Source organism: Pygocentrus nattereri, chromosome 8 (assembly GCF_015220715.1).
Source record: "Pygocentrus nattereri isolate fPygNat1 chromosome 8, fPygNat1.pri, whole genome shotgun sequence".
In the NCBI taxonomy this organism is placed as follows: Eukaryota; Metazoa; Chordata; class Actinopteri; order Characiformes; family Serrasalmidae; genus Pygocentrus; species Pygocentrus nattereri.
The window spans coordinates 22224473-22243135 of record NC_051218.1 but is presented as its reverse complement, the minus strand read 5'-3'; the positions used below and the strand labels follow the sequence as shown (position 1 = coordinate 22243135).

At 38.5% G+C, this 18663-nt stretch overlaps 1 protein-coding gene and 1 long non-coding RNA gene across 3 annotated transcripts in view; one reads left to right on the top strand and one right to left on the bottom strand.

The window, feature by feature from the left end:
• LOC108427855 overlaps positions 1-18663 on the top strand; it is a 46807-nt gene that overhangs the window by 3593 nt on the left and 24551 nt on the right. The gene's annotated exons all lie outside the window — the stretch shown is intronic.
• Positions 39-17927, bottom strand: LOC108427849 (gamma-aminobutyric acid type A receptor subunit pi). Of its 2 annotated transcripts, none has more exons than XM_017698364.2 (10): positions 17846-17927; positions 8866-8945; positions 8668-8780; positions 8027-8094; positions 7695-7912; positions 7391-7473; positions 5894-6031; positions 5596-5748; positions 2860-3053; positions 39-815 (listed from the first exon to the last, which is right to left on the bottom strand). In XM_017698364.2, the coding sequence occupies exons 2-10, from the start codon at positions 8919-8921 to the stop codon at positions 495-497; spliced, it is 1344 nt and encodes a 447-aa protein (XP_017553853.1). In that variant the 5' UTR covers positions 8922-8945; positions 17846-17927; the 3' UTR covers positions 39-494. The 2 variants fall into 2 exon arrangements, with proteins under 2 accessions (XP_017553853.1, XP_017553855.1); XM_017698366.2 differs by lacking the exon at positions 17846-17927 and adding an exon at positions 10587-10791.

Below are 18663 nucleotides of genomic sequence, written 5' to 3'. Positions count from 1 at the left end.
AGTTATATAATACATAAAAATGGTCATACTTTAGCAAATACACAAAATAATTTAATATAATAAATAAAGGAGATGCAATTGAAGCCTATACAGAAACGCACAAAGAGGTTTTTTTTCCCACCATACTCAAATGCATTTTTACTGTAACAACATATACATGGAATTTATATGGAAATAACAATCAGCTTCCGGTTGTCTCATCTTGCAAAAAAATAAATACTATAAATAAAATTCTTCCTTTTAACAATGTAGAGACAGGAAGGCCATTACGTATGAAATGGAAACCCACAACAACGTCACTGAATGTTGTAATCCAACAGCTTGTTTTGAGTGTTGATTTATGTGATCACTACATTGTTTGTCGAGTATGGGTCCAGCTCAGCATTACAGGGCACTTTAAGACTGTAGTGTTTGTTTTAGTAGTGCATTCAGTCCTCGCAGTCACCAGGTTCCTTTGGCCATTGTGAGTAGATGAGTCTAGTATGTCGGTTCTGTTAAATGAACAGGTAATACAGCCAGTAAAAGATATTGACCAGAAGAAATGCCATGGGAAACAAGGTGCGCGCATGCCTATCGATGTTGTGAGGATTTTCGACACTCATCATGGACACTGCTCTGCGTGACACCTGCTTAACAGAGGACAGCCCACAGCTGTTCCCTTGCTTCGTCTCTGTTTGCTCAGCTCCTTCTGGTTGCACAGGCTGGTCAGTCATCTCCTCCTGAGTTTCTTGATTCAGGCCCTTGTTGGGTGTTGTGGAAGTAACTAACTGGATGGAGCCATTGCCGTTCGACTCATCAAAGTCCTTCAGCAGCTCCTGAAACAAAACGATTAACAGTAGTTAGAACAGCATTTAGTGCAACATTTAAAATGCAGTGTAATAACACTTCTTGAAGTACTTTTCACTTTCACGTTTATATCTGTCATGTTATTGGCAGAAGAATATCAACGATGGGTTTATGTTCATATTCTTATTTTTTATTTGTATTTATTTTATTCATGAAATATTATTGATTTATGTAACAAACAAATATTTTAATACACTTGAATACAGTTTACTATTGTTTAATTGCTTTAGCATTTATTAAACTTTTTAAATGAATGATAATCTTTTTAATTAATGATAATCCGCTTTCCTGCAGTATACTTCCAATCTGCATCTAACATGCATCTGATCCTGCTAATCAAGTACTTCTGAAGAAGTTAATTGGCTGGAGCAGAGGTGGCAGATTGTTTTTGAAAATAGGCTCTACAGGAACCTTTTGGACCAGGGTTTATGACTATTGCTGACACAAACACCGTGCGGCCTGCCTAGTCTTGTTTTGTGTAATGTACTCTTTTCTGTAAACACCACTATCCTCTGAGAGTTTATGAGATGCTTGAACCATTATATCACCAACAAGGTCACATACAGTGCTCTGAAAAAGGATTTGGCCCTCAAACGATTTCTTCTATTTATGGTAATTTGTCACATTTAAATATTTCAGATCATGAACTGTCCATTTAAAATCTTGCCACGGCTTCTTAATTGCATTCAAGTCAGGACTTTGACTCAGTCACTCCAAAACCTTGTCTCTATTGTGCCACTCAGAGATGGACTTGTATGCTTCAAATCATTATCCTGCTGCATAAGCCGGGTGCGCTTGAGCTTTAGGTAAAGAACTGATAGACGGACAGACAGAGAGCAGAATTCCTGGTTTCATCAATTATAACAAGACCTCCAGGACCTGCAGAAGCAAACCAGCCCCAGACCATCACACCACCACCACCACGTTTGACTGTTAAAACAATGATCTCCTAGTGGAATGTGGGGCTAACTTTATGTAATGGGACTCATGGCTTCCAAAACGTTCTGCCTTCTACCTTTTAAAATATTATCCTAAAAGTTGTGTGGGTTATTTACATATTTTTTGACAAGATGAGCCTTTATGTTCTTTTTGGTCAGCAGTGATTTGCACCTTGCAACTCTCTAGTGGATGCAATTTTTGCCCAGTTTATTTTTTATTGTGGAATCGTGTGCACTGACCTTAACTGAGGCAAGTGAGGCCTGAAGTGGGTTCTGTAGTGGCCTCCTGGATGCTGGTAGGCTGGGAAGGTTCACCATGCAGCCTGATAATCCGTTAATAATCCGACTAATAGCTCAATCGGAATAGAATACGTCCATGTAAACACTTCAGTCGGAATAGACTAATCTGATTGAGGCCATTCGGAATACAATTTCTATCCGATTGAACGAGGTGGGTAATCCTGTAAATAATCCATTAAATAGAAAAATAATATCCGTGTAAACGCCTGAATCCGATTACACTCCAGTCAATTACTGGGCAATTTTTCACACTGGGCCAGGTAGGGCTGAACAATAAACAATTAACTATAATTTAAAAAGAGCATTTTGTGTTTATTTGGGTTGTCTTTGTGTAATATTAAAGTAGTTTGATGATCTGATACATTCAAATGTGACAAATATGCAAATACTTTTTACTTTCCTGTTCCTGCAGCTTGACATTCTAGTGATTGGTCCAAGAGTAACCGTAACCTGAGTTCATTCACATCTGGAGAACTTCTACTTGACAGAGGAACTTATTTAGGGTTCAGTTAACGCAAAATTTAAGGCAGCCGGGTTACTTACTTTTTCAAGTGACCTTTTTTTTACAGTGTGATCTGCTGTTTGGTGGAGCTAGCTATTTGCAGGTGTAACTAAAAAAGTGGGCAGTGAGTGTAAAAATATAGTAAATATATCATGTCCTTTACATAGGCCACAATGTTATAATTTCTACTTATCAGATATTTAAGTATATATATATTTTAAAAAGGAAAATATTACATTATAGTTTTGTAAGGGATTGTACACAAATACTTACTCTTTGTACGTCTATAATTGTTTGGTGCTGCATGGTACAGAAATGGGCACAGGCGTACTCCAGCAGGGCTCCAAAGATGAAAGTAAAGCATATGCCAAGGTAGACATCTATGGCCTTGATGAAGCAGTTGGCATTGGGGAGTGAGGTCCTGGCACCCATCATCAGCGTTGTCATTGTTAGAACAGTGGTCACCCCTGTTAAACACAAAGATTGTATTGAACAAGTTGGTGAGTTTAATGTCTTTGGTTAGGCTGTTGTTAAAGCCATGTTTGTTCTGTCTTTGAGGCTGTGTTGAGTGTAGAAAGGTGACAGTAGCATAGACAGTTCTGTCTGTGCAGCTAGGTCACTCACTTTGTGTAATAATGAAACGGGCTGTTTTTATTGCTGTACCTTAAAGACTAATATACATTATATTTCCAAAAGAATTTGCTCATCTGAAATTGAGTGAGATCCCATTCTCCATAGGGTTTAATAAGATGTCGGCCCACCCTTTGCAGCTATAACAGCTTCAACTCTTCTGGGAAGGCTTTCCACAAGGGTTAGGAGAGTGTTTATGGGAATTTTTGACCATTCTTCCAGAAGCGCATTTGTGAGGTCAGACACTGATGTTAGATGAGAAGTCCTCAAAAACAATCCCACACCATAATCCCCCTCCACCAAAATTTACCACAAAACACTCTGGCATAATGCTGTCAGACAAGTACCGTATACCTTTCAACTGCCAAACCCAGACTTGGCCATCGGATTGCCAGATGGAGAAGTGTGATTCATCACTCCAGAAAACACGTCTAGTGTTTGTGTCCAGTGGTGGTGCTTTACACAACTGCATTTGACGCTTTGCATTGCACTTGGTGATGTAAGGCTTGGATGCAGCTGCTCTGCCCTGAAGCTCTCTACACACTGTTCTTCTAATCTGAAGGCGACATGAAATTTGGACATCTGTAAAAAGTTGGCGCCCTCTGCACACTATGCGCCTCAGCATCCGCTGACAATGCTCTGTCATCTTACTTGGCCTACCACTTTGTGACTGAGTTGCTGTCGTTTCCAATCGCTTTTATTATAATACCACTGACAGTTGACTGTGGAATATTTATTAGCGAGGAAATTTCACGACTGGACTTGTTGTACAGGTGGCGTCCGATCACGGTACCACGCTGGAATTCACTGACCTCCTGAGAGCGACACATTCTTTCACTAATGTTTGTAGAAGCAGTCTGCAGGCCTAGGTGCTTGGTTTTATACACCTGTGGCCATGGAAGTGATTGGAACACCTGAATTCAATGATTTGGATGGGTGAGTGAATACTTTTGGAAATATAGTGTATGTAAATCACCTCTGTTCTAATTGTCTTGTGCCTCATTCAAAAAACATTCCGGGCTGAAACACTCTTTATGGCTTGAGTGTGAATGGGCGGGCCTAAAGTGCTGTTAGCAGAATGGGTGGGTGTATGTAAATCACTGCTTGTTTTCTTGACATCACAGAAAGAATGAGTTTAAAATTGGTTGTTTCTGCAGCTCAGCCTACCTTTTTTTTATTTCAAAAAAGCAAGACAAATTCCATTTTTTGAGATGAACCCTTTGCTACAGTTAGATGGTAAATTGAGGCCCATGCTTTTCCATGTCTTTTGTAAATTTTCCCCTATTTCAGTTCTTTGAACAGCATATATAAATTATTGATTGGCAAATGTGGTCATTTGTATACTGCATACTTGTATACTACAATAAATGTGAAAGCACTTAAATGATTTGCACATTTAATGCAAAAATAATGCAGAAATAATGCAAATATTGCAATCACAAATACTAGTGATCACAAATTCCTGGAGGGACCGATCAGCTTATAAACACTAGCCCAGCTAGTTGAAAGAAGGGTAATGAAACATAAAGCAGATCAACAGTGCTTTCTTCACAAAAGAAGTGTGACAGACAGAAGTGAATGAGAAAATGGAGGAGATATAAATGAGCAAAAGAAGGATGAGGGGATGAGAAAATGAGGGGATATACACTCACTGGCCACTTTATTAGGTTGTTCAATTTCTTGCACAAATAGCTAATCAGCCAATCACATGGTCGCAACTCAATGCATTTAGGCATGTAGAGGTGGTCAAGACAACTTGCTGAAGTGCAGACTGAGCATCAGAATGGGGGAAGAAAGGTGATTTAAGTGACTTTGAACATGGCGTGGTTGTTGGTGCCAGACGGGCTGGTCTGAGTATTTCAGAAACTGCTGATCTCCTGGGATTTTCATGCACAACCATCTCTAGGGTTTAGAGAGAACGGTCCGAAAAAGAGAAAATATCCAGTGAGCGGCAGTTGTGTGGACGAAATGCCCTGGTGATGTGAGAGGTCAGAGGAGAATGGGCAGACTTGTTCGAGATGATAGAAAGGCAACAGTAACTCAAATAACCAACCAAAATCTCTGAGGAATGTTTCAACATACCTTGTTGAAATTATGCCACGAAGAATTAAGGCAGTTCTGAAAGCAAAAGGGGGTCCAACCTTTTACTAGCAAAGTGTACCCAATAAAGTTGCCAGTGAGTGTAAATTGCAAATGGAATAGCGGAGGATGAGAAAATAGAAGAGATGTGAATAAGCAAATGAAGGAGAAGTGGATGATAAAATGGAGGAGGATGGGATGAGAAAATATAAGACGTGAATGAACAAATGGAAGAGACAGGATACAGAAATGGAAGAGAAGTGGATGTGGAAATACAAGAGGTTAAAAGTACTGCCTTACCAATGCAAGTACGAGCAGGAACTGAAGACTGGCTGATCCAGAAAGATACCCAGGACAGAACCACCAACAGAGTGGAAGGCACATATGTCTCCAGGATGAAGAATAAAACATTCCTGCGTAGAGAAAAGTACAGCACCAGCTTTGGGTAATAACCTGCACAGATACAAATGCACAGGATCAGCACAGCACCAGAATGGAGACAGCAGAATTGAAAAAGTAAAAGACAGGCAAATATTAAAAACCCACATAATAGAGACATCATTAACTGTAAGTGTAGCCAGTGAAATATAGAGAGTACCTGTCTCATACACTGCCTCAGACACAGAGGTGTAGTAGCTCTCCACACTGTACTGAGCCAGACGGAGAGTGTCCAAACCCTTGACTGAGTCATTCCCTCGAGTCCAATAAAACACTACATCCTGCAGATTATAGCCCCCTGACCACATACACAAACATAAATCATATGCAGGGCTAAAGGCATATACTACACTATTTCAGTTTAATAGAATATCAAGGGTAGAATAAAACTACAATTCTGTTTTATTTTACCCCTTTATCACTTTATTTATGATAACAAAAAAGCATGTTGTAATTCCATGTTCATTATTTATTACTTGCAGATCTTTGAGACTTGTTAAGTGACACTAAGCTTGCAGTGTTCATAAGCAGAAAATAGAAATTAAAAAATAGAAATAGAAAGAGTATTGTTGTGTGCATTCATGTATATTAAAAATAAACATCCTTTACATTTTTACTGTGTTTTATACATTGAAAAAAATGGAAGAAGTCTGAATCTAAAACTCAAACCTGTCAATGATGAAATAAATGGAAGTAAATGGAACGTAATTCAATTTGTTACTATGGATTAATATTCATTACTTTAGAGATAACATTTTTCCATAGTACAGCAAGATGACCGCATTAACCTAGATTTCTAATGGGGTTAAGGGGAATTCCAGTAATAAAAAAATAAAAAAAAGTTGTTAAGATGGAAACAAAGTCATTGAGATTAGTTTGAAGTGAAATTCTTCAGTCTATTGAAACCTGACAAGTCAGGATTGTTCACAGTGGTGTTGATTTGAACAGTGTGTGAAATACCCCCTGGTATTCAAGGGGTCCCATGTTTGCTGGCTAGTTACAGTTGCTAAGGCATGAGTGAACCAGTATGCTACAGCGCCATCCTAGGCAGACCAAAACAACAGCTTGTGTCTATTTTACATCATAATATATTCACTTCCAGGGAATCCCCAGAATTTTGATTTTGAGATATACATGGGGTCCAAGAGAAAATTAGGGGTCCCAGACCCTCCCCAGAAGCCCCACTATTTCACACTTTGGATAGGAACCATATGTCTAGAGTGTTTAATGCCTTTAAAAGGAAGATATTACTTGAATTTGTTGCAAATACATCACCTGGTGTCTGAAAACTTGTTTTAGGATCATTTTGAGAGGATTTTGGACTATAACATATTTTTAAAAATCCATTCATAGTTTAGAGGTACATACAAGGGCACTGTAAGCCAAAACATTATTAAAGAAAAATATTTTTTTTCGTTTCATTTCATTGTATATTAGAACTAGATCTCAGAAGACACATGCATGTTCACCGATCATTTTGGGAGGTAAATAAAATTGTATTGTAGAATTTGTAGATTTCGCTGTAAAGAAATGACTCGGTAAGTTGATCTATAGTATATCATAATACATCAAACCACTCAGAATGACTTTGTGTAAATCTAAACAACTGAATGCAGAATTTTTTCATTTAATGCAAACTGACACTACAGATACTCACAGCTCTCCAGCTGCAGGGTGCACACTTGTCTGTCCATTGGGTACTTGGTCAGGTCCATGTTGCAGCCAATGGTAGCTGTGATTCTGTGCAGAGATAAAGAGAAAAAAAGGCTTTGCACACTTTCCCTTAGTTTCTGATTTTTGTGGTCAAAACAGGATTAAGAGTGATAGATGACAGCTAATACAAGACCAAACAGACAATGCTCTAGATATCCTGAGGCTTCAGCACACGTCAGCAGGTTCACCTCTTTTCCACAGAATTACCTCTGCTATCTCCTCTTTCCTAAGCCTGAGTCAAGGCTTACCGCAGAGCATAGAGTACAGTGCCATTGCTGAAGATTCGGATGAGTCTGTTATCCACAGTGACGTCATGAAGGAAAGAACGTTTGGAATCAGGAATGAAGGTGTCGGGGATCCAAAGCAGAGAAACCAGACGTCCATCCAAGCTCAAGCTTTCATTTCCGGGGAATATCAACCGCGAGTCCCGCCAACGCTGCCTCAGGAATATAGTAGCTGTATAGTCCTAGTGTGGATGTTTTGCATACAAAGAAGAAAATGAATCCAGTACTTTGCAAACTGCCATTTATGAAACTGGACACAGCTCAATCTGATGAAGGGCAAAGAGAATGTACTCTACCATATTGATCTCTGAGATGGCATCAATGCTGGCAATATCCAGACTCATCCCGATTTCAACAGGGCCACCTATGGAATATGAAATTTAGATGGAAGTTGTAGTTAAAGAAGTTATAGTGATAGAAGTTATGGCTAAATAGATATGGGTGTAAGTTTATACACAACAGCTGAAAAGTTCAGAATATTTTTTTTTTATTTTAGGTATTTATGTCAAAATATCATGCAACCATACCACATTTGCAGATTATGTCAATTACTTAAAGAAGCGGCTTTGTGTGTGTGTGTGGGTGGGGGGGGCTGGTAAGGTCAGGTGTGACCCCAGTAAAACCGTAGATGTGTTAATATTATATTGTGTGGTTGTGCCACATGACATTTTCTGTGATCCTGATTAAAAAAAAAACTGTGAAACAAATATGAATACATTAAATATATTCTCACAGATATGCACACTGTTTTTTGTGTGTTATTTGAATGCTATAATTTTTAAAGGCCTTATTTGTCACTAACTTAAAATGTTACATCTACATTTTATAAAGTATTATCGTACTTAAAATAATAGAAAGTTCCCACATCGACAGCTTACTATCTCCTCTTAATGTTAACTGTGAGTGCTACACATGTGAGTGTCCTGCCATGACTCACCATTGAAATTCGGCCTCAGGTAGCGATTGTAGCCTTTCATCAATTTCTGGATGGTGGGCTGCAGCTGAGACTCGTTCCATTCTCCGAAATGAATCCCGTGAATGCCTTTCTCACTGAGAGAGCGAAAGTGAGAGAAACAAGATTCATAGCGGAGGGCACACTATTTCTACACATGTCTGAAATAATGCAGTCACTCACCAGTTTGCAGAAGTTATAAGGAGGCCCAAGCAGGCGAGAACTGGAATAAGCATCATTCGTGAGTGACGGAGAGCACCTGCCTAGAGAAGAGCACTGTCCGTTACCCGTGTGATATACATTATACAGTCATATGCAACGGTTTCAACACTTCCAGTCAAACTATGTGTTTTGCTGAGGTGAAAATAAGTACATCAGTATATAGACCCATCTACAGCACGTTCTCTATCAATCTAAAGAACTATTTCACCTTGCACATAAGTATTTAACCGGGTATAAATTGGTTCTATATAGAACTCATGGTTCTAAATGAAACCATGCCCTTTACAAAAGAGCCCTTGAAGAGCCATCTTTTTTGAGAGTGTAGTTCATTGTAATATTGAAGTAATCTGTCAAGTGCAAGTTTTCTTTATTGCAATGTCTTGCCACAAGGTGGCAGCACTACATCAAGGCGATGTGCATTTACTGCCTTGCAGCCATTTACCGTTTCCTTTAAGGTTCTTCTGAGTCAATTGTTTTTCATGTACGCTGGAGGAGCTGATTCCCAGGTCCTCCAGCGTCTCCTCCCCAACACTCTCCTTTCTTTATTAATGATAGTACTGTGATGTTATAAGACGCCCGAGTATCTTTCACCCTCTTATTTTTTTCTCTCTCTGTTCCTCTCGCTCACTCTCACATTCTCTCTATTCTCTCAATCTCTCAAGTTCTCTCCATCTTTTTTCCATCATTCTTTCTTTGTTTTGCTCATTCACAGTTTCTCTCATTTACTCTCGGTCATCCCCTGCTTCTTATCTCTTTCTCAACCCTCTCGCTCGCTGCCTTGCTTTCCCTTTTTCTTTCTCTCTTTTACTAGCTTTCTCTTTCTCTCTTTTGCATATTCTTTTGTCTGTCTTTATTCCTCTCTGTCCTCCAACTCTCTCTCTCTCTCTCTCTCTCTCTCTCTCTGGTTTAATACACTGTGCTATTACTCTTTTGTTGTCTACAGCGGTGGTGATTTACAGATTGTACTCCATGTCGTTTATCTCTGGGGCGAGTGCCCTGCTGACGCCTCCACCCCTCCACATCAATCCAGGTTTATGGCTTATTCAATGAGAGCCCTTCCCCTGCAGCACACACAGAACACACACTGTGGACAACAGCAGGCTCTCAGTAAAAACCTGCTGATGGCAATTTGCTGGAAATTGCATAGCATGAGACACATGCTTAGCCATAGTGTGATAACTCTGTTTGAGGGGGGAATAAAAGCTTTTCAAAATAATTTCATTAAAATGATATGTTTTAAGTAATACTCCTCTACTAGCAACAAAATTATAGCATATGGCAAGTCTTAAACATGACTAAGTTAATTCAAATGTGTACATCATCTCCACATTAATAAAACATATTGCACATTTAAAAAAAAGTATGTAAACTGAAAAATGAAAATGCTGATTGTTTTTTCTGATTTTCTGTCATATAGAAATTGCATAATTAAAAATGTCAATGCATTATCTTTTCAGTTTTCTATAGTATTTGACTAGAACTTGCAGGTAACGCATTTATAATTTTTACTTTGTTACCTGCGTTTCTTCTCATCCTTCCATCCTCCTCCTTTCATCCACCTTCTCTTCCTTTGTCCCATCCCTCTCTTCCCCTTCTAGGCTTTGCCAGTGTTTATCACCATCACACATGCAGGAGTTGCCTGTGGTAAACTAGCTGTAGGTGAGATGCTGTTTTAAGCCTACCTTGCTTTTTTCTCCTTCTCCTTTTCTTTGTGTCTTTTTTGTCCAGGCTTAGCACTGAAACAAAACTTTAAGCTGAGCGTCTTCGTCTTCTCTCAGTGCCTAACAACCTGTTCTCTCAACTCCCTTTTCCATCGGCATGCTTCTTCGCTGTTATGCTCCTCACAGCTTCTGCTGATAAAAACATTCCTACTCTGCCTCTCTCTCTCTCTCTCTCTCTCTCTCTCTCTCTCTCTCTCTGCGTCTCTCTCTCTCTCTCTCTCTCTCTCTCTCTGCGTCTCTCTCTCTCTCTCTCTCTCTCTCTCTCTCTCTCTCTCTCTCTCTCCTGCTCTTGTGTATGTGATTGCTCTTGGAGCCCCTATAGCATTATGTATTCACCTCCTTTCCTCAGGTCCCAATACATCAGTGTCAATGACAATTTGTCTGTGCTTGATGGCTTTCTGTCCTGCGGCATCCCTTCTTCTCCCCTTTTCTCATCTGTGCTCTCATTCTCTCATCCTCTCTTTGTGATGGGGGGATGAAGAGTTAGGTGCTTTAGGACACAACGAATCACAGTATAGGAGTCATGATGCAATATAATGTGATTGCATTAGCATGAGAAAAGGAATAACCATGAAGGAAGAAACTGTATCTTTGAGGACCAATACAGTCCTGTGCAAAAGTTTGACCAGCCATGGTGAAATGGCATATTCTGTTGATTTTCCAGGTGAAAACAAACCATCACGCCTTAAGCAGCGAACAAACTTAAATACATAATTTTCCTGCCAATTTTAGTGCACAAACTGGAAGGTAAAAAAACACATAAAATATGAAATGTGCCATAACCTTTGCACAGGCCATGGTTTATATTTTATTGTTTTCCAATATCAGAATCAGAATCACTTTATTCTAAAAAGTATGTTACTCATACAAGGAGTGTGTCTTGGTGAGTGCACACATACTGACCAGACAAGCCAAGTACAAAGACTCTTAACAAGTACTTAACTGAAGGTATAAAAGAGATGGTTCTTCTTCTTTAGTAAAGAAACGGTTCTAAATACAAACATGAACAGTCAAAGAACTCATTGCATGATAAAGGGGTTCTTTGCATTGTGAAATGGTTCTTCAGGCTGATGAAGTGCTGGAGATGGGAAAAGGATTCTATATAGCACCAAAAAGGGTCCTTTTATTGATACAAGCTTGACATCATAACAATAGCAGAATCCTTTTGGCTGCTATATAGAACTTGCTGAAGATGGTTCTATACAGCGCATTCACCATCAATCTGAAGAACCCTTTCATGGCGCAAAGAACCCTTTAATCAGGTCGTTGAGTGGTCATTGTTCTGTATAAAACCATACTCTTGACTAAATAATCCTTGAGAGAAAATGGAACTCCCAACATCCGTGCTAGACCAAGTCCTGTAAGACCACCAAAACCCTCACTATCAGATAAACTGTAAAACTTAAATCTTTCTCTCGCTTCAGATCTGAAAAAGTCCATGGGTGTGACAAAAAGAAAAAAATGTGCAAATCAAGCAAAGAGGCTGTCAGCGGTCTCAAAACAAAGGAGTGACCACCCCAGACCTCAGACCTTAATGTGTTTGGGATAACAGGGGTCGTCACAGAAAATGCAAATGTGGACAAATATTCTAGGAAAATTTCTAGGAAAAGCTAAATTAGGGTTTCTTTGACTTTTGCAGTATCATCAAATTAAGGAATATGGAGAAATCTCTATGTGTAAAGGAAAAGGCCAAAAAACCCACAAATGAATTTGTGTGACCTTTGACCCTTACACAGCACTGCATTAAAACTACTTTGACTAAATACTTTGTCGAACCATTGTCAATATACACTGTTCATCGCTGCATTCACAAATGCAAATTAAGACTGTACTATGCATAGTGGAAACCATATGTCAGCAGCATTTAGAAACACTTCTGACATCTCTGAGCTTAAGCTCATCTGAAATGGAGTTCTCTATGTCAAAAAGTACCATTCAGATTATTACCAGCATAAAGTTCAAAAGCCAGTATCTGTGACAGTGTGGGGCATGCCCTGCACATCTGTGAAAGCACCATTAATGCTGAACACATTTTGAGGCAACATATGCTGCATTTTACATGCCAAGTTTTTCAGAATACACATGGTTATTTCAACATGACAACCAGAAGCCACATTCTGCATGTGTTACAACAGCATGGCTGTGTAACCAGAGTGAGGGTGCTAGAATAGCCTGCCTGCAGTCGACATCTGTCTCCCATTAAAAATGTCTTATTAAGCTCAAAATATGACAACAAAGGCCCTGTACAGCTGTGCAAAAATCAGCTCTCAAAACTGATCAGTTTGCATCTTCAGTCCCTAAATATTTACTAAGTGTTGTTAAAACATGAAATATTATATTTTTGTACTGTTTTTCTATTTAATGCAGGAAAAACAGAATTTACTAATCACTACTTTCCATTTTATTAGCATTTCACATACTGACCCTACTTTTTGGGAGCTGGTGTAGTATTATAACAGTCATATTGTAGGTATGTCTACACTTAGCTACACATAGAATGCTGTTCACTGTTTTGTATGGTTTACTTTTACCAGTTAAAATGTGTGACATTCTGCAAATGGGCAGTATCACGTCACTATCTCTCATCTCTCTGTGACATTCTGTTTACCTTTCACAACTGTCATTTCTGCTGTAACCATGCCTCTGAATTACTGCAGCTTTCGTGATGTTTTTCCATCTGTTCATCTTATTCTCGCTCTCTCTGTTCCTCTCTGTCTCCCTTTTTTCTTTCCTCTCTGTCTCCCATGTTCTGTCATTGCTCTGGGATTGCTCTCCATCTCCTCATGTGTCTCCCTCAGCTGTCATATTGCTGCCTCCCTCTTTTCAAGTTTCCTCAAAGGAGAAGCGCACATCAAGCCTGTGACAATACACTTGGGATTATTACACTGTCTTGTATGTCTCAGGATAGCCTGCACCTCAGAAGTACTATAATTTCACTGTATACTACGAGAAGAGCTTTCATTCACTTCCTGGGGTTTCGGGCTTTATGGTGCTATGAATGATGAGTTATGTCTCAGATGGAAGCCCATAGCGGACACTTTGTTGTGAAATTGGATTCTTGTAATGACTTCAGTCTCTCTGGATTTTCAGCCAAAAATCACATTTACATAGTTTTAAGCTGCAAACAAAATCTAGTCAACAAGTCACATGAAACCCAAGGTTTGGTTCTTTTGTTTTGTTATGGAACCACGAGGCCAAATGAGTAATGGAAGCGTAATGCAAACAGAGTGTGAAGGCTGATATGTAATTCAAGCGTAAAACATAATCTGTGATATTTAATAACATCAGTAAAGTTGGAACACCACAGAAAAACTACTGAAGTCTGAGCTTTTTACAAATATCACCACTTTAGTTTCATATTTTGTCATATTTTATGTAGAAAATGTTTCACATGCAAATATTGCACTGCATGTTGGTATTTTATTTCAATTTTAAACTGACACTGAGACAATCTTTTTGTGACATGTGAACCATGAACTTCTCAGCATTAGCCTTTCTTCCTTTGAGAAATCCATGCAAGACATTAAATCTGTAAAGTAACCTGTTTTTTCCATATTTAGGGGTATTTGATAACACCACTGACAAAAAATCTAGATAATAGTCAAGAATTCTCATCAAAATAATGATCATTTTAATGCGTTGCTACAATTTAAACTGAAAAATAGGCAAATGTTTGTCCCTCATTAAAATAATAATTCGGAGATTATACTCATCAGATTAGAATCTAAATTTTTTAATTGCTATGTTTTGTGTACATCCAAAGGAGGATAGCTAGAGAGCTTTCTGCATCAATCTCATAACAGTGATGAGAATAAACATAATATGAAAACGTTATTAACCTTAATATATACTAATATAATAAGTTCATACTCCAATTCATTATGGATCATTTTTTTACCATTCATCTTGACCTTTTCTGAGCATTTGTGAAGTCACTGCTGTTGTTTCATAAACAATATGACTAAAATTCATTAAAATCAAATTTCAAAAAGAAGAATTATCATAATGTTTTGTTGGATAATTCGGAATACAACAAGGTCATACACAGTCACCTTTTTGCAGTTTATTCTTATTTTCAGCTCATTTTCACTGCTTCAAAGTTAAGACAAAATTTGACACTGCAATAGTAGCATGACCTGTGTACTGGACCAACTAGCATTGCCCTAACTGCTGGCCTAAACTTGCCTTAAAGCATGAAGACTTGTTGAGTAATCAAAAAGACTTGCTTATGTAGTTTTGGTACATGATATATTGTTATCCAGGGATGGACTGGCCTTCGGCACAAACAGGGCAATTCCTGGTGGGCTGCTATATGTGCAGGCCAATGAGAGAATGAAAAGGGATTCATGGTTGTTTCTAATGTTTCCTATGTAAAACACGTGGAGGCAAACAGCATGTGCCAGGCCAATACTGGAGTACACGTATCTAGACACATAAGCGACCCACTCAATGGTGGACAGCAACTATGTAAATGTAATTTGTTACTGAACTTAAGTATTTTTTCGTGTATCTGTACTTTACTGAAGTATTTCCATTTTGGGTGACTTTTTACTTTTACTTCACTAAAATCTGTCGTTCCTTTTGGTTTCTGTGTGTATAAAAACCTAACACGTCAAAACAAAAGAAGCGTGAAGCAAGAACTCCAGTCAGGGCACAGAGCGCACATTGTTTTGAGCTTGTTTTGACCTGTTGGTCATACCGACCCAGTGCAAGTAAACAGTTCAACATCAGTGCAGCAACAATTTTGGCAGTGTCTATTTAACATAAATGATGGAACTTAACTTTGTGTAAATAGACCACAGTATAGAAATATGTACACATATGCAGTTGTGGCTGTCATGTGTCTTTTTTTCTGAATTTATACAAACACTTTCATTTTATAGTAAATTTGTTATGGCGTGTTTATGTTTATGAACAAAGACCTACAGATGCAATACAGTAAAGGAAAACTCATTTGTGAACCTGAGTTTAAGGCAAGTTTTCATTAAACTTAAACTTGTAACTAAGTTCTGCCTAATGGAAATTGTTTGCCTTCAGTGTTTTGTGCTTATGATAATTCTGGTAGACATTAGTGTCAGACTAATTAATGACATTCTATTAAAATATTGGTTTACCAAGAGCGACATTGGAGTATTTTCACCTAAAATGAGTTGATGAAGCAAGAGTCTTGTTACAAAAATGATAGTAGGACATTAGAATCATAATTAATCTTTAAGTTCTTTTACATTCAATACTTAAGTACATTTGAAGGCAAATACTTTTGTACTTTTACTCAAGTGGAGGTCTAAAAGAAGGAACTTCTACATTTACTGGAGTAATATGTCACTTTGGGTATCTCTACTTTAACTGAAGTACATGATTTGTGTACTTCGTCCACCACTGGACCCACTGCTTCCACAGTATGTCATTGTGAGTGTAGTGAGTTGGTCTACACAAAAGTCCAGTGCTGAATTTAGTTCCCAGTCCAGCGTTTATAAAGAAGCAAATTTCAGGCACTGAACAGAACTGACTTATCAACTATATCTGGGATGAGTGCAAAATTGTGTATAATTGATTTTTCATTTCATGGATTGGGCTGCTTTAACTAATATTTCATAGCCTAGCAACAATTTCTAGGTGCCACATACACTCCTTATGCACTACTTAGTGCTTCTTCTTCGTGAATTAAGATTTGACTTCTAGTACAGTTTGGTTATGACTGGGTTTCTTAAAAGTGATGACTGCCTTCAAGATAGGCATTTCATACAGTCTTGTAAAGCATGTTTTCTGCAGAATGAATACCACAGATAGCTTGATGGACAGGGACCAGGTGTGCCCTACATGAAAAACATCATTCCTCCCCCGCTTCCACCATCATTAGACTTGCAGACATGTATTCATGAGCTCTAGCTGGTGACCTGCTAGTGTTAGTGCCAAGACTCAGAGTCACTCTCTGTCCAGCATGATAAAGAGCTGTCATAGTCTGAGGTTGACCCTCACATGAAATTGAAGCAGAGTTCCATACCAAAGTAGCAATCATGGATGTGCTAAGACTAAGTTTTACTCTCTCTTTATGATTCTTCAGGATCCATGAGTCCAGGACTCACAGGACACTGCTGACAGCCTACAGCTCTCTCTCTCTCCTCGCTCCTTCATCCCCCTGTAGTCCAATATTTTATTCATCCTCTCGTCATCTGTCCACTCTGTCACTTTGGGTTTGAGTGAGTTCATTTAAAGGCCACTCTCATTGTCTTCCATCAGCTCTGTTCTTAACTTACTTATTATGACAGCTCTTTAATTTTGTCTTCAAAAAATCTTCATGCATGCATCATTTCCTGATTTGTGGTCACATGACCTGCCTTGAGCAAATTGAAATGCCGCATTCTGCCGTTTTGGTTTTTATGGACTGTTCCTGGTGTCCTACGGACAAGCTGTTAAACATGCGTCGGCCTGCATTTTAAATAGAGATCGCCTCTGGGTTCAAATGTCTTCTTTGAGAGACTTTTTTTTTCAATAAAGCTTCTTCTCTAGATGTTCAGCATTGTCTTTTCTGCTTTTCTAAGTCTCATGTTTTTTCTTGCTCTGTGCATCTGTTATCCGTTTCTATGCCACAAATCATCTGTTAAGATGTAAACAAAGTCATCTGCGTGGTTTGATGTGAAATGCACCGGCCTAAAGAAACTTACAAAGTTAGAATGTTTCACTGTGGTGGTGAAAGGAACCAGAATGTTTTGTTTTGTTTGTTTAAAAAAAAAAAAAAAAAAAAAAAAAAAAAAAAAGGAACCAGACATTTGAAGAGTTTAATGCCTCTAAATTTCATTATCACACGATATGCCTGATGCATGAGACCTTGTTTTGCAATAGTTTTGACATTGTTTTTTGGTCTAAACCGTCATTTTTAAACACATGCAGGGCCGAGAGGCACTGACTCTTGGACTCTTTGGACTGACTCTTATTTTAACGTTACCAATATTCCACAAAAACTGACACACTACATGTAGGTTCACTGGTTGTTTTGAATAGTTAATAAAGTGCCTATATTTGTGTTGTAGACATCACAACTCCTGGTTCCTATTGCTTCCACTGTCAGGAAAATTAGTCAGAACCAGTACATTTCTCTACATTGCACCATTTGACATCAAAACATGTGACTTTGTTCACATATTAATCATTAAATTATGCAAATAAAATGGTCGAATGTGTAAAATTGGTGGAATTCCTCTTTAAACAGCAGCACTTACCTCAGCTTTGAAGGTGTGCTCATGGGATGGTAGAAGTCCAGTCTCATACCCTTTGCTCTTTCTCTCTCTTCGTTATCAGCAGAGGGAAGTGAGCATTCCCTTTCTCCATGCCAACCACAGGGATGACAGGGATGACAGAAAGTCTGAGCAGCAGGAATTAGTGCGAGCTTATTCAGCCTCCAGCAACATTGGGCATGAACCAGAATGGACTTTATTAAGACCTCACCATATAAATCACTATAATCCTCTGTCACATGACTCAAAAAGATTCTGTGTTGGGGGGGTGTCTACTGACTAATCATTTGGATGGCATGATTTGTGATTATTAATGCTGAACGGAGGCTTTTCGTGTTCTTATTTGTAACATTTGAACAAAAGGTTCCAAGGAAATCTTTGCTATGAATAAGAGACAAATATGACATTCTAGAGGTCTGTAATCCGCTTACTCTGCCTCATTCCAAAAACCCTGCATGATAATAGAGCTGTGTGTTTAAAGTCATATTGGGTGGCACTTGGGTAAAAATCCTAAGTATTAACAATGTACATTACTGCAAAAGCATTGATTGCATGTTGTCCTTTAGTCAAGTCTAATGTATTGTCATAAACTACAAAGCATTCATAGGTGGGTCTAAACAAGAATGGGGGATTTTATACATACAAGAAGGAAGTGCCGCACATAGTATGCCTGGCAGCATGTAATAATAAATAATATCAGGTGTACCAAAAAGTACAGACTGCTGGCTGTATAGGAAATTTCAGAAAGGAAATAGGAAAGAGAAAATTTCAAGGTGAATGGACCAATAGGAATGGTCCAAAAA

Excerpts from the sequence above, each read along its gene's own strand:
- LOC108427849 (XM_017698364.2), bottom strand. The coding sequence starts at position 8,921 with ATGATGCTTATTCCAGTTCTCGCCTGCTTGGGCCTCCTTATAACTTCT. Across the intron at positions 6,032-7,390 it reads CACCCTGCAGCTGGAGAGCT|GGGGCTATAATCTGCAGGAT; the intron begins GTGAGTATCTGT and ends GTATGTGGTCAG. Across the intron at positions 3,054-5,595 it reads TCCTGCTCGTACTTGCATTG|GGGTGACCACTGTTCTAACA; the intron begins GTAAGGCAGTAC and ends TGTGTTTAACAG.